At 41.2% G+C, this 15,243-nt stretch overlaps 2 protein-coding genes across 4 annotated transcripts in view; both read left to right on the top strand.

The window, feature by feature from the left end:
• The first annotated feature begins 1,197 nt into the window (after positions 1-1,197).
• Positions 1,198-2,683, top strand: LOC125765602 (zinc finger protein 726-like). The gene is made up of 2 exons (XM_049430930.1): positions 1,198-1,229; positions 1,297-2,683. Exon 2 carries the CDS (start codon positions 1,313-1,315, stop codon positions 2,093-2,095), a length of 783 nt encoding a protein of 260 aa, XP_049286887.1. The 5' UTR covers positions 1,198-1,229; positions 1,297-1,312; the 3' UTR covers positions 2,096-2,683.
• A 603-nt stretch (positions 2,684-3,286) lies between these two features.
• LOC125765599 (uncharacterized) overlaps positions 3,287-15,243 on the top strand; it is a 40,062-nt gene continuing 28,105 nt past the window's right edge. Inside the window, exons 1-2 of one of the 3 annotated variants that reach the window (XM_049430928.1) lie at positions 3,287-3,415; positions 4,714-5,269. In XM_049430928.1, the coding sequence (XP_049286885.1) occupies positions 5,146-5,269 (124 nt within the window). In that variant the 5' untranslated portion in view covers positions 3,287-3,415; positions 4,714-5,145. Of the gene's footprint in view, positions 3,520-4,713; positions 5,270-15,243 lie in introns of all 3 variants that reach the window. The other 2 variants (XM_049430927.1, XM_049430926.1) reach the window with 2 other exon arrangements.

Raw genomic sequence — 15,243 nt, 5'->3', positions numbered from 1 at the left:
TTTATTTTAAATTCTCGGCTAAAGTCTGAAACACGACCCCCCCCACTCACGGTCACTCATCTGCGTGTCAATTTTTCGTACAGGGTGGTTCGGAGACTATGCAATGTGGCCTGAATTTGATTTTTTTTTACAATTACTATTAAATTGTAAAGAGGTTTTCGCATAGTGAAAAGTGATTTATTCATCGAGGAACCAAGTTCCATACGCTGTTTGTGAAACCGTAAAATTTTCCTCATTTTTGGCCCAACTTTGCCCCATAGCTCCGCCGGTATCCAAGATATCGCCACACTTTCTTCTGGCCATGGCTAGATGGCACTTGTGGCTAGATTTCGTCCATGCACCACTAATCGCTACCATGTCTGTGGCCGGAGCTATTCGCGAAAGCTCCAACGGATCGCCAATCTTTGACCTGTGGTCGATAGATGGCACCAATTGCTACATTTTCTTCTTCGACGGCCATGCCCTCAGGTGTCTGTGTCTCGAAACATAATTAAAAAACACGCAACCGATTTCGAACCACCCTGCACGAAAAAAAGTCACTCAAATGAGTGCCCGTGAGTGGGGGGGGTCGTGTTTCAGACTTTAGCCCGAAAAAAAATCACTCAAATGAGTGCCCGTGAGTGGGGGGGGGGTCGTGTTTCAGACTTTAGCCAAATTCTCTTATACTACATTTCCACAATTTTGTACAAAGTTTACACCGTCCTTTGCTACACCGATGCCTAAGCATCACATTCTTTTGGCATAGTGTTAGTGAAGCCACTTGAAATCATGAGAAAGAGAGGAATAATTATTCTCTCATATTTTTTGGCAATAAACCCTAATCCAAGTAGACAAATTAACATGCTTTCTCGCTTTTGCAGGTTTGATTGATAGTTAGTCAGAGCGAGAAAGCGTATTGATTTGGCTAGTTGGAAAAGGACCCAAGAAGCAATTCGCTTAAAATTCAACGGTTTGGAAAACCGTCGTTCATGCAAATGTTCAATTTTTATAATTTTGGGCATCTTTCGCATTGTTTTCAGGAGCATCGAGTATTATTCCAAGAAATAATGGTCAAAATTTTAGGCTTTTTGTCAATTGAGGGCGGCAGCTGCCCCTTAATAACCTTGGGCGGGATATTTTTTCCACTAAAATACTGTCAGTTTTGTCAGTTGTTGTCATTGAAGAAGCGAACCAGTTTGCTTGGCAAACATCCAGCGCAGTAGTTCCTGCTAGTGGTGCATAAAAACACAGTAATTTGTTTTGCTTAAAACCTATATAAACTTATAGATCTCTCAATAACATAAAGTTTTTTCCAAGGAGACGGAATAACAAGATGGAAGAGAATAGTATGTTGAATATGCAACCACTCAGTGCGGTTCCTAGGCAAAGAACCAACAAGTGCGACACATGTACAAAAACCTTTAGACGACGCGATGATTACGATCGGCACCAGTTTTTGCATGCAGGAGTGTACACATATCCTTGTCAGGAGAAAAACTGCTGTAAAACATTTACTAATCGGTCGCACTTGCTACGACACATGCAGACGAAGCATCTCGAACGAAGCAGTGCATCCAGTCCGAAAGTATGGAACTGTGAGCATCCAAACTGTACGATGCAGTTCGCCAGGAAGCACGCAATGAAGCGTCATTACAATGTGAAACACACACTCGGGAAACAGTACGTGTGTGATTTGTGCAGTGAACGATTCTGGCGTAAGCTTCAATTGAAACAGCACATGATCCACCATACTGGTCAGTATCCCCATAAGTGTGAACCTTGCGGACAAGGTTTCATTAATCTCAAGTCGATGCGAGACCACCGGTGCCAACGCAATAGCTACAAGTGTACTAATTGTTCGATAATGTTTGTCCGTTGGCTGGAATTGGTCACACATCAGCGGCTCGAACATGCAAAACAATTTCGATGTGAGGAGTGTAATAAATTATTACGCACGAAACGTAATCTGAAGGCCCATGCGCAGGTACATCTGGCGGAAGATGTGCAGGAAGTGTACGAGTGTCCTTATGCCGGGTGTACGCGGTTCTATACATACAAGCGCAATCTAAATATACACGTTCGCTCGAAGCATCGAAGCACGAAGTCGGAGGAGTAGCTTATCGCGACAAAGCTTATACGGTAGATTCCTTATTGTCCTTTATAATGATAACCGATCCTTTGTAGCTCCGTACATGTACTTTTAAATTATAGAGAAGGTATGTATGTTAAGATTCTTGTGTATTGAATATTAAAAAAAACATCTATGTACATCATTCGTAATAAGGGTCAGTATCGCATACAAGATGTTCTGTGTTTGTACGCATTTGACGATTACAATCCACAGAACTTTTTTAATTTGGCCATGATTATACAAAAGTCTTTGGCTTAAAGTTATTATTTTATTTAAATACAGATCCTCAGCAATACCGTGGGGCCATCAGCAAGGACTTACACGAATTGAACTATGGCTCATCACACGAAGTCGGTTGATACGGTCTGGTGGCAATCATGGGAATCATCTGAATACAGGCTAGATAGATATTTATTCGACTCATAATTCCAAAAACCCGATAATTTTTTAACAACAATTCAAAATGGTTGTGTCGTTTTGTAGACTCATGGATATTCTACCCGTCGATTAATCCGGCCCCGGATAAACGAGATTTGTTGCATTAATATTAATAAAAATTTAAAAGTCGCCTCTTGGATCATATTAGTGTCTTAGGGCTAATGTCTTACACTTTATTCTGGATCAGTTTTTAAGAGCTTGGTAGACGAAGTGAATTCAATTTCGTCTTTCTGTCAATTTGGTTTTGCCATTTACCATCGGTAAACGTTCTGTTCCGAATGTACCAGCAGGATATGTTTAATTTACATCTATTTGATTTAGTTCAAGCCGAATAATTAGATCTTATACTCTAGCTACTGGTCTTTAATTTTCCTTAAGAAATGTTTCCTACTCCTTATAAACAAAATTGAGCTGGAATTGGAAATGGAATTAATTGAGGTTTCTTTCTTTCGAGTATTCGATTTTTGTTTTATAAAATTAAAAATTTAAGTTAAAACAGCCCAATTCATAATAGTTCTTCAAACCCTGCCATTGGGAGTCACGCTGATATAGTAAAAGCTCCACCACGTATGCTCTCATCTTAACGCTTTAACCGATGCTCACGGTACGAACATAATGTTGGAGCGATTTCTGCTCTCCCCATTCATTTCTACGTTCTCGCCAACGTGCAGCGCATTTTTTTTTGTTCCCACTTGAATGGAATTGGATGAAACGCGTCTCACAATACACTGATGGTGCGGGCCCGCTATATGATGTTGGGCTGTTGGCGCTTCTCCTCCAAAGCTGCCATTCATTTCAAACGGTTTCGTGTTCCGGTGCAGACGTACATTTAGTGTAGCTCCGCTCGTGACCGTGTGCGTGTTTCTGGTGTGTATGTACCCACTGCCGTGCCGTTGTCGTAAAGGAAGCCAAGTGCGCGTTCTGCGGCAAAATACCTATTGCCAGTTCTCCCGCTTCCTTAGTGGAAAAGTGTAATGTGGGGAGAAATGAAGGAGTTTTCTGGCTTTTGGCTTTTTTTTCTTCCCGTCACTACCGTTTAGAGTAGAAGACTGATTTTTATTCTACGCGTGTGCGTGTGTGTGTGTGCTGTAGGTTAGATTTTTTTGCGTGAACTCAGGCGAAAGACACGTTTTCCGAAATTCGAAAAAGGGGCTTGTTTTGTCATAGTGAAAATCAACTGTTTTTCTAGCTACTGATGTCCTTGCAGTTGAGAGATCTTTCTACTGGAACTTACCGTTTTTGTTCGATTTAGCTATTTAATAGAGCGCCCCTTGATTATGTTTTTCCATAACACAATGAAATGCTTTTCTGTTGTCGCCTTAAAGTATTTGAAAATAATAAAAAAATCGTTCATCCTCCTATTCAAATGAACCACCCCTAACCGGTTTGCTGTAGTGTACTTCTAGTAAATTAGTTTCCATTTGTTTTTTCGCTTAACCGGAGAAAAAATAAGCCCGCAAAAAAAGCTTAATCGAATTTCGTTTCCGCCAACAAAGGTGGTAGGTACAGCAAAGGATCCGATTCATCAGCGAGTTAAGATAATGTAAAAAAATGCTTCAATCTGGCCAAGAAAATCCACCGTCTTACCGTCGATCCCAACGACAGCGAGGACTAAATTTAAAAAAAGGGACTCCCCGGTTTTCCCTTGGAGGATGGAGGTTCCCTAGTAACGGAGTTTACCTTCTTCTCGCCGCTCTGGGTGGGAGCGCATCTTTTCTTTTGCTACGCTTTTCTTTTAATTTTCACCTCTTTCCCCACGTTCGGGGTTGTGTGTGTGTGTGTGTATACTGGGATGAGGAAACGTGTATGGGGTAGCAAATGGAAACGCGATCCCAAAAGCCGGTAAAGTGTGCCTTGGAGTTTCCGCCGCATCCAACACGGGAGCGTGATTTACAATACAGAATCAAATTCTCGCACCCGACCGGAAGAAAAGTGAAACAGGTCGGGTAGAAAACGGAAACGCAAAAAGGATTTGGATTTTAATTGCTTTAAGAAGGTGGTATGGAAAAAAAAATTGCAAAGGACAAAGGCGGCTAGTAACACCCCCCCCTCCCTTTCCCCAAAAAAAAAGGAATCTGCTTACTCAACAATTGTGTTTTGATGTATTTTTTCTTCTCTCTCTCCTTCTTAAACATCTATTCCGTTTTCTACTTCCACTCCAATAGAAAAGTGTCATCGATCGAAAAGCGCATTGTGTGAGTGTGTGTGTGTATGTGTGTATGTGTGAGAAAAACCCCGTTTGAGCAAAAGGGTGAAAAAAGTGAAAGTGCACCCGATTACCAGTTCAGGGGGGAAACATCCTTCCAGGAAATTGTATTTCTGTAGCCAGTGTGGGGCTACAAATTTTCTTCCCCACGCGCACAAGTTTTTGTCCGTCCATAGTTTTGTGCCTTTATTTTCGTTCAACGGTTCCGGGCCAATCGCCCCCACCCACCCCCGTGCCCATCCCTTTTTGTGGAGGGCGAAAGACTACTTAGACTCCGGGTTTCCGTTTTCCGTCGTGGTGGTGCAGGTGGTTAGGCTGTGGTAGCCTCCCCCAACGGGATTGATAGTCCCACCGTTTTTCACGTGACCACCGTAAACGTGCAGCAGTGTACATGTGTGACCAGGGCAAGCGAAAGAAAAAGGAAAAATTCCAGTACAACAAATCGATCATGGCCGCCACAAGTGTGGTGGTCCTCGATCGGGGCAACAATACGACCTGCACCGTTAATTTACACGGTAAGTGTGCTAACTCTTTTGTATAGTACAGAACTATTTTAAATTCCTTCGTACAAAGTTTGTTTTAAAATCCGAAGCAGATAAGCTATGCGATCGATCAAACGATCGCTTTGTGAGTTTTATTAATAAAAGCTTTAATAATAGAGCCAATGTTTTTAGGAGAAAAATGTCTAGATACTACTACTACGTGCTATTATTATATGCAGAAGTTAAATGGAAATCGGTTGAACATCTAAATCGAGGAAAAATCATTCTATTTCTCCTGACATCGAATTCTTGAACGATTAATGACCTTGCTTAATACACAGCCATAATAATAATAATAATAATAATAATAATAATAAAGAATGTTTCACTGTTCGATCAATTGCTATTTTTGAAAGTAAAACCTACCACCATAGCGAACGGCTTTCATGTTGGTTTATTATTATTCATACAATCTCATGTGTGAATGTGTTCACCTAAAACCGGATGGTTCGTTTGAAATGAACGTGCGTAGGTTAGAAGCATTTCAATGCACATACCACTATTATTATTTCAATCTTACAAGCCATTTTTGTGGTGTCTTTTGTTTCTCTATTTTTTCTTCACTTTATGTAAGATTTTTCAAATCCTGCAGCCAGCTAGTACGCATTTTGATTGAACTACACCCGTTGCAGAACGTTACGTTACGCTCAATCCGCTGTCGCTGTGTTTTATAATCATCACCGTAAAGCGGTGATGGTAATTTCCGCCTGGTAAAAAAAAACGTCCAATCAATTACGTCGGTTTTTGAACCACTTTACCCGTCCGCACGCTTAAAACGCAACCACCAATGACCGCTGAAAGGGTGCGATCAAGTGCACATGTGAAGGTAGAATTCGCACATACGCAAGGTGCGTCTGTTCGTCAGTGGCCGCTTGGTACACTCGTGACGGGCATCGTGAGCTAAACCGCGAACCCTGCGACACAGTTTGGACGGGCCACAATTTGGATGGTTAACAAAACTTTGTTGTTTAGTGGAGAATATGATGGTGGCATTTTGTTGTGTTGTGGCCATTCACTCACGATCACGCTTCTCCCCCCCCCCCCCCCCCCCCCCCCCCCTTAACTCTCGTTCTCTCCTTGGCGGGTGAGCCCCGATGCACTGGGAGGGAGGGATCGGTGGTGCAGGTTGAGTGAGGTCAACCTTGGGGTGGAATTGATTTAGCTCGTTCGATGGTTTTGAAAAGTTTGAACTAGACCCGAACTGCACTGCGTACGGGAAACATGGTCGACGGCGCAAACAAATCTGCAAAAACCCGCGCCAACACACAGACACACGCGGATGAAGTAGTGCGGTTGGCCCCAAAACAGCTGGTGGGGATAGGCGCATTAGCCAGTCGACAATAGGCCTACCCCCCCCCCCCCCGGGGTGACCCTGAGTCAATGTGACTCCCTCCGGTACGCGTAGAAGGCTTGAGAAGGTATTCCGGTGGCGGGCATTAACAAGGTGTCGGCTAGTGCAACTTTAATATCCGATCGTCACATAGTTTTCGATGAAGTAACAAACATTTATTAAACGCACATGTATAAGATAAGGATAACGCGCTCCAAAAAAAAAGATTACTTAATGTTACCGAACAAAGAACAAAAATTCTTTACTAGCGGTACATTTTTCCAAAAAGTTAGATTAATTAAAAGAGAATGAATTTGTTTTAAACAAACACCATGAATGTTTTTATGTTTGATGTTTTCTACTAATTTGCGCACTAATTCACACGGACAATAATAATTTCTGTCACCGAGTGCATAAACGATACATGGCAACATCCGGTATGCAAAAAGCAAACAAAAAAAAGCTTGTAATTTACCAAATGCTTTGTTATGTTATTTGTTTTTAGGTCGCTTTTTTTAAATTATTGTTTTTGTTCAGGTTGAATGCTACTTGAACTTTGGTTTTAGGTATATATTTTTTTCCTTTTCAAATGTTTATCCAAAATTTGTCCAATAAACAGAAAAACAATGTACCAGTAAAGATGCATCCAATGCACTTTTTCTGCATGACCATGCAGATGGGAGGTTAGGTGTTGATTTTGCACTTTTTAAGTTATTCATAGATTGATAATTAATTTTTTTTACCCTCTTTTTCCTTCTGCATAGCAAATGTAGTACACGCTGCTGACAATGGTTATTTTTTTGTTTTGTTCGCAATCATTCTTTGTTTGTTTTTGCATTCGATTGTTTGTTTGCTGGCCGATGGGCCTTTTTGTCACCTTGATACTTTTTGTTGCTTTATTGTACCGAATTTGTGGGGGGATTTTTTTTCTCTTTCCTGTACGCGAAAAATAAATCAATAAATAGTTTAGTTAAGCACAAATTGGAAATTCGACTCAAAACGCGTGTGCCAAACATAATGTGCGTACGGTTCCGGGGTGGATTAAATGGACGTAAAGAAAATAGTAGCAGAGTTTTAATTCATGCGTTTTAAATAAATAAAGATCAACAACAAAAAAATTACACTATTATCTTTGAACCTATGAAGGGTTTAATAATGGCAACTCATGCTTAAAAGGAATGACACGTAACTACAGGTTTTAGTCATAGCTGTTCCTTACTTAGTTTTGTTTCGAAGAATCTTCTATCTCTATGGTCCATCATATTCGAGAACTTGTTTGAATCTTTTCCGGGCATCGTGAAATCATAAAATTAATCACAGAAATATGCGTCATGCGGTAAATGCGCTTCGGTTGGGTTAGGTTTTCTCGGTAAAATCTGTTAACGGCCACACGGCGGTTACTCTTATCACCAAGCGAACATGTGTAAGAATATTCACTTGAAGCAGCGTAGTCGTTATCATTTGGTGTCCAGTGCCGTAAAGTTTGGTTGGTGCGGTATTTACTTTGGTAGATAGAAAACGGGGACAACCTAAACACCGGGGCCAGCTGATAACGCCAATATTGCAACTGGAGTGCTGAAAACGTGAATGCAGGTTACTTCTTTGATCTGTTGCTTGATTGCAAAGTTTTAGCTGACATGTGTTTGCAAAAAGTAAAAAAAAACAATATTTTTTCGATTCGATCATACATTTCACATTTCACATTTTGTATTCCTAATTCTTGTTATTATTTGACACCAAAATAACTAATGATAAAATTATCTCAACTTTGTGCCTGTCTTCCATAAGATTAAATAGACGTTATCTTTACCGCTTAGTTGGTTGATAACCGTGTCAGTTGTACATTAGTAAAGGTCTGTTAAAAACTTTCACGACGTGCTAAATCGCAATATAGTAGAGCGCCGATTATCCGGTCATGTTGGGACGCAATGGTGGCCGGATAATCGAACAACACGGTTAAACTTTTCACAAGGTTTGGTTGACAGATGTTCTATTTTTCTTACGGCTAAATTATTGTTGTAACAAAATCCCTTGCTGTCCATGAATTCTAACAACTCATCAGCATACGATTTTGCAGTGTTGAAATCTTTAGGGGTTTTTCTGATAACCATTTTCTCATTCTGAACTATATTCATCGTCCGTATTGCATCTTGTTTTTATAATAATAACTGTGTCGCTTTTGAATTCGTATACAGGCTAATTAGGATCTATTAGTATCAATTCTTCTACCCTTTTCTCGCCTAAATGTTCGAAACATGCTAGTTTTTGAAGATCCTTCCAATCGTTAGTTTATACCAGGGGCCTTCAAACATTTTAGATGGCGGGCCGCTTTGAGTGGAATAGCCACAGGTGAGGTCCAATCTCGGGATCTCTCGGGAGGGCCTCGCGGGCCGCATGCGTAGTTTGGAGTCCCCTGGTTTATACAATCCTTCAATTTCTTCAGAATCATTCTCCTCATATTGAGCAACAGCCATAATCTCTGGTAAAATATTATACTAAGAACGAAGTAGAATTACATCCGGATCCTTCTCCCAAGTTTGGGCCAATGAAAATATGGTATGAACATTAGTATTTTTTCCAGAAATATACTACTCTTATACACAGTGTACACATGTGTGTACGTCCTGTTCCTTGGAAAGCACGAAAGAACGCATCTCAGATCCCATGAATTGCAAATAAACATGGCCGGATTCGATATGAAGCTGCACGGATCATGAGACAGCCGGATAAAAGGTACCCGGATAATCGGCGCTCCACCGAATATCTATTAATGACAATTATTGTATTTAAATGAAGTATTAAGCATTGCACTTTCCACCATTCGGACAACTGCACCCAAGCACAGACGTCATCGTTCTGTGTTTGGGAGGTACAAACTTATCAAATTTTGTTTATGTGAAGCTGTCATGCAGTGATTAGAAGTTCATGAACCCATACGAACCATCATCTGGAACCGACTAGATGTAGGCGAACCATGGTTTTGTAACAAAACGAAATCAAACAAACATTTGGAATTGTCTCGATGTTTCGTTCGAGCGGTTATGATTTATTAGATGGTGGCCATTATTTACAGCAACAATCTGCTGGAAAGATTTTGTGCTACAGTAGCTTTCATGATCTTGACCATACCGCCCAGATGGTTCGCTGGGAACTGAGGATCGCGTTTCAACCTTCGGATGTAGAGAAAGGAAAAGGCAGTGGCAGTAATATTCATTGATTAGCTTTAACGTCAGGTTGTGAAATGTATTTTTTTAGTTTGCTCTTTTTTTCTTTTGGCGTAAACATTCCCCAAAAGGCCAAAGGTCGATAATCCAACCCAAAACGTGATCGTGAACATTTGACTATTGAGCACGGAGTATGAGTTATTCTTCCATGGAGGTATTGTCCTTATCAGAAAAGGTTTTTTTGTTGTTGCTGCTACTGAGGGAGCATATTTTTTTTTAAGTTTTGTTACATTTATTGTGAAATTCTTGTTACGAAATTCCTGTTTGAATTGCATTTTTTTACATTTTAAGTCGTGTTTTGCTTAGTTTCTATTATTTTGATTATTATGTGTCGATTGTTTTAGCTAAATGTTGTATTTTGTTACGGTGTTTTAAGTTGGTTAAATACGATCAAATTATTATAATTTATAATGGAATTTGAAATGTAATTTTCTTTCAATTTCATACACACGACTTGTGAAATAATCGAAGTGTGAGGATGTTTTAACAATGTTTCGTTACACAAAAACATAAAAAGAACAGTCCGTATTTCGTTGATTGCGAAATACTTATCAATTTACTTGAGTTTCATGCGTTTCGAACTAGTTATCTTCCATTTGACGATTTGTTCGAGTGCACTTTCCGTCTTTTATTTTCCATTTATACTATCATTTATAGAGCTCTAAAGCTACTGCATAGGCGTAACAAATTGATGAGGGTGTAATAAAATTTCGTACAAGATACTAAACACGAATGAAGTTTAGTCATAACCTAGTCAAACATTTGCAACTGGATACTTTACAGTCCCAAACATAGACAATTGATTTGTTTTTGCTGCAGAATATTTGCCGAGACAGACAAACTCTCGGGCGCCTGGAATCCTTTTTTGTTCGCTTCTTGGAAATGTTTTTAAAAGCAATATTCTCTAGAAATGTGAACTCTCGCCTCCGTTTTGCGCCTAGCTACCATTGGCCTTGTGGGATCAATCATCCATTTAATTGATTTGAATCTTGTTTATGCAGTGCGATGGAGCGAGGAAAAAGGATTCCAAAACCCAAAAGCATGCCGTCCCAATTTTATGTACATTTACAGCAAGCAAAGCATAATGTCTTCTCGTAGCTAATGAATTACCATAGTGTTTTTAAGTGTAGCAAATCGATTACTTGAATATTTCATTTAGAAGAAATTTATTCTTAGTTCTTTGGGTGTAGGTTTAACTGTTAACATTAATCAGCATCTTCAAGAGGTCAGAGTTTGTTGTAGAAAAAAATGTGATTACTTCACAGCCGAGTAATTTAAATTTGAATGTAATTTTTTGTTTGTCTCCACGCCATCGGTAGGAAACGAGCTGGTTCGAATTAGCTTTGGCGAATGACTTGAAAGGCGTAGGAAGGTTAGAATGCCCGAAGAGAGGGCAATGTGTAATTACACTATATACATAAACTATATGCGAGTACTCTGACCGTCATGCTCGTGTGCGGCATATGCATGATTTTTTTTTCCTTTGCCGTTGCCATTGCTGCCGGATTACTGTGCGCGTTCATTACCGTGCCTGGCAGTAGTGGCACCAGTGGCCGCTGTAACCGTTGTTGCAGTTTGCCATTGTTCTGCAGGTTATGTGTGCGTGTTGTGTCGCATTTTTTTCGGCTTCTTTCGCTACCGTCCTACTAACGGCCTACGACAAACCATTAGCCATGGTCCATCGGTAGCGACATTCGCGCAAGAAGCGAGGAACCGTCCAACTCCACTGCTTCGGTTGTCGATTACTGGAAAAGTGGTTGTGTTTTTTTTAAAGTAGCATGATACTAACCATTGAAACCTGGGTAATAAGCAGAAAAAGTATTTAGTTATTGTAGGACGAAAAAAACACATTAAAGTTCTACACCCAATGGGTCATTATTTTATAGCAAATTGTAACAAGAATTAAAAAATAATCCTGTTCTTACTGATTTTGAATTCAGTTGCGTCTTGTATAAAGTTATTTTTTCCAACCTTTATCACGATTTTTCCGGCTAAGTTTGCGATGATTTTAATTATGTACGGGCGTGGTAAATTTAAATTATATCGTACAAAATTTCGTTCGATCCACGGCACAAGGAAGATTGGGTGAGCAATTTTTATTCCCTAGCTCCCAGCCAAGATGAAGGAAAAAAAAAAACATTTACCCGAACCCGTTACATCAGTCACCCGGAGGCACTTTTTAAGGGGTACTGTCCCATTTCTTGCGGCAGACCCGAAACTTTCGAATCATCTTAGGATGGAAGGATCCTTTCTAATTTCCCTCCCGCATTTCGATCCGCTTCTTCATTTGACTAATTTTTCTATACTGCGTCACGTGCCGGCGTATGTGTGTGGCATCTTTTTTTTCTTCTTTGCAATGTTTGCCACTTTCAGCGCTCGAGTGCACTGTAGTGATGGGTAAATCCGACAAAAAAACGGAATCGCTTCCGAATGACTCCATAAATTTTGGAAGCGGCTCCGGAAGGTAGGTGCAGTACTCCGAATTCGGAACCGTCCGAAGCCGTCCGGAACCGTCCGGAGCCGCCTAGTCGGTAGCCGGAGCCGTCGGAATCGTCGGAATCGTCCGGAGCCGTCCGGAGCCGTCGGAGCCGCTAGTTGGCTATGATATAACCTAGATTATTGCACTATCCGCAAATTTTATATAATCTGATAAAAATCAAAAAAATAAAGCAATCTTTATTTAAAAAAAAATAAAAAAAAGCGCTAGCAATAACTAGCGCCTCCGGACGGCTCCGGACGGCTCCGGACGGCTCCGGACGGCTCCGGACGGCTCCGGACGGCTCCGGACGATTCCGGACGGCTCCGACGATTCCGACGATTCCAACGGCTCCGGCTGCCGACTAGGCGGCTCCGGACGGCTCCGGACGATTCCGACGATTCCGACGGCTCCGGCTGCCGACTAGGCGGCTCCAGACGGTTCCGGACGGTTCCGGACGGCTCCGGACGGCTCCGGGCGGAATCGTGGTTTTAACCTAGCCGGAATCGGAGCCGGAGTTGGTATGCTCGGAAGCGGTTCGGAGCCGTGGGTGCGATTCCGAGAACCCATCACTAGTGCACTGCCTCCTCTTTTTTTTTGAAAAGTCAGCTGCCTAGAGGCGCCCATGGCGCAGGATAAATTAGTCCGAACAAGCCCAAACTGGAGCGGTGTTTGGTAGATATTTTTTTTTTTGGTTGTAGTTATTGCCACTTCTTCATTCATCACCGTTCTTGGCCGAAAATCGGCCATCACACAGAGGCCCCAGAAAAAAAGAAGAAGGCTCCAATTTCCACGTTCCACGAGAAGGCGGGGGGGTGGGTTGCAGAAAAAGTGGAAAGAAAATTCGCGGAAGACGACAAGATCTTGCCGTTACTGCGAGATCCGTGGTGCCGTGGTTTGGCCGGCGGCGGTGCTTTGTGGTCGCACAATAATTTCGCCCAAAAACTTTCGCGGCGTATCAGGCGCGCTGGCGATTTTTGTGTGATCGGCTTGGGATAGAAAATAGCAACGAGATGTGTAGTCGAAACAACAAACAAACAATTTAAAGATGAAGCGAAAAGAAAAGAGTGGGAAAAAGAGATAAAAAATATGATGAATAAAAAGAAAAGCAAACGCAAAATAAAATGAAAAATTTGCAATAGAACCACCAACCCACTGCTCGCGATACCTTTTTTGGGAAGGTGTGTGCGTGTGAAGCTGCAGCAAACGGGTACAGCTAACGGAAGTGGAAGAATTGGCACAGTTTTGCGCTTGCCGATTTTTTTTCGTTGTTGCTTTGTGATCTGTTCTTTTTTTATGGTTTCCCTTCTGGTGGATAGAAAGCTAGACGCATCCAATCAAACCGAGCACCCAAAACTAAGCATGAAGTAGCGCTAAACACCAAACAAAAAAAAACTCACCGATCAGGTTTTTTGGCAAACCCTAATCTCAACGGAGCCGTCGCTTGTCGTGAGGTTTTGTTTTAGAGTTCGTTTTGCATCATCCGCGAGTGTTGGTTCGCAAAAAAGCAAAAATAAAACAAAAAAATTGCAACCGATTTTGCAACGAAAGTTTACAGTTCAGCCATACCGTTAGGCATGGAAAGAAAGTTTGTTATATTTGCAAATGTTTGACAGCGAAATACATCGTAGCGAAGCTTTATCGATATGCAAACATGATACGGAAACGCTAAGTAATTATATTTAGGAACATATTAATGTTTGTTATGCGTTGCCAAAATTCACCAGTAAAATATCAACAATAAATAAAAGTAAGGAAAAAAACAACTTCAAACAAGTTTGTTTCGTTTGTACAAGCCTATTGCTTGCACCAAAATCATTAACATGCTTTCAACTAATCTCGATTGTAGTTTGATAAAAAAATCAAATTTAATAAAATTCAACTAAAAAACTTCAAATAGTATTACTTCAAGCTTATCTTTCTTCGCGTCGCTCGGCAGGTTTCCAGAACATCAACCGTATCGTCTGAAGATATGTTCACGAAAAAGTGTATATTTATCAACGATACGGCTCAGTTTGTGCAAACACTTCTTTGCATTAGCCACCCACAGTTACCCGGCTATGAATATTATTAATCTTTTCTCGAATAAAATTAAGAAAGAACGCTTAACACTCGAGACAGAAATGCAAACCTTCCCAAATAAACGATCATCGTCGAATGGGAAAGATTTTATGTTAACGATATCTTCACCAGCGATAAATGTTCGAATAAGCGCGAATAAGCGATAGCACGTGTAAAGGCCATTTCGGGTTCCGATGCTAGAAACTGAATGGATTGGGCTCGATTGGACCAATACCATGGTAGAAGCTAGTTCGGCTGCTGACGAATAATTTGTTCGCGGTAGCAAACACTTGACCCCAAGCTCCGACTGTGACGGTAAGCGATCACCGAGTTAAGGAAAAGTGTTGTACTCCGTCTGCGAACCGGCAGACCTCGGACGGTTGTGTGGTCGTAGTGCAAACAGCGACCACAGGCAAGTGTTTGCTAGATGCGTCGCAGCTGTCGCGAGACGCTGCGCTACACCGGCAGTAGCCGTGGTCATGAACCGAGAAAAGTGAATGTGCGATGCCCATTTAGTTAGGGGTGCCGAAGGTGTTAGGTAGTTAGGAAAACAACAACTTCTAGTACATCGCATTTCCGACAAGTGTTTTAGCAAACAAATATCACAATATTTACGATTGGTAAATTTGTACAGATCTTACACAACATGCCGATGATATATGTGGGGCTACGATTTTCGGTCGCAAATCGTGGCCAAAAATTGCACTTCTAACTTCATGGTGCATCCATGCATAACCCCAAAAACATTCCGAGCTTGACGAGCGGCATACAGAAATTATCATCGCATCGTTTCGTTTCGATTGGTGTTTCGTTTTTTTTTGTTTCGTTTTTTACGATTCGCCTCAGACCATCATTA

Source organism: Anopheles funestus, chromosome 2RL (assembly GCF_943734845.2).
Source record: "Anopheles funestus chromosome 2RL, idAnoFuneDA-416_04, whole genome shotgun sequence".
NCBI classification, from domain to species: Eukaryota; Metazoa; Arthropoda; class Insecta; order Diptera; family Culicidae; genus Anopheles; species Anopheles funestus.
Note: the sequence above shows the minus strand (reverse complement) of the source record. Positions and strands in the feature narration are given on the sequence as shown.

What these genes read in the sequence shown, in the direction of transcription:
- LOC125765602 (XM_049430930.1), top strand. Translation starts at nt 1,313, where the DNA reads ATGGAAGAGAATAGTATGTTGAATATGCAACCACTCAGTGCGGTTCCT.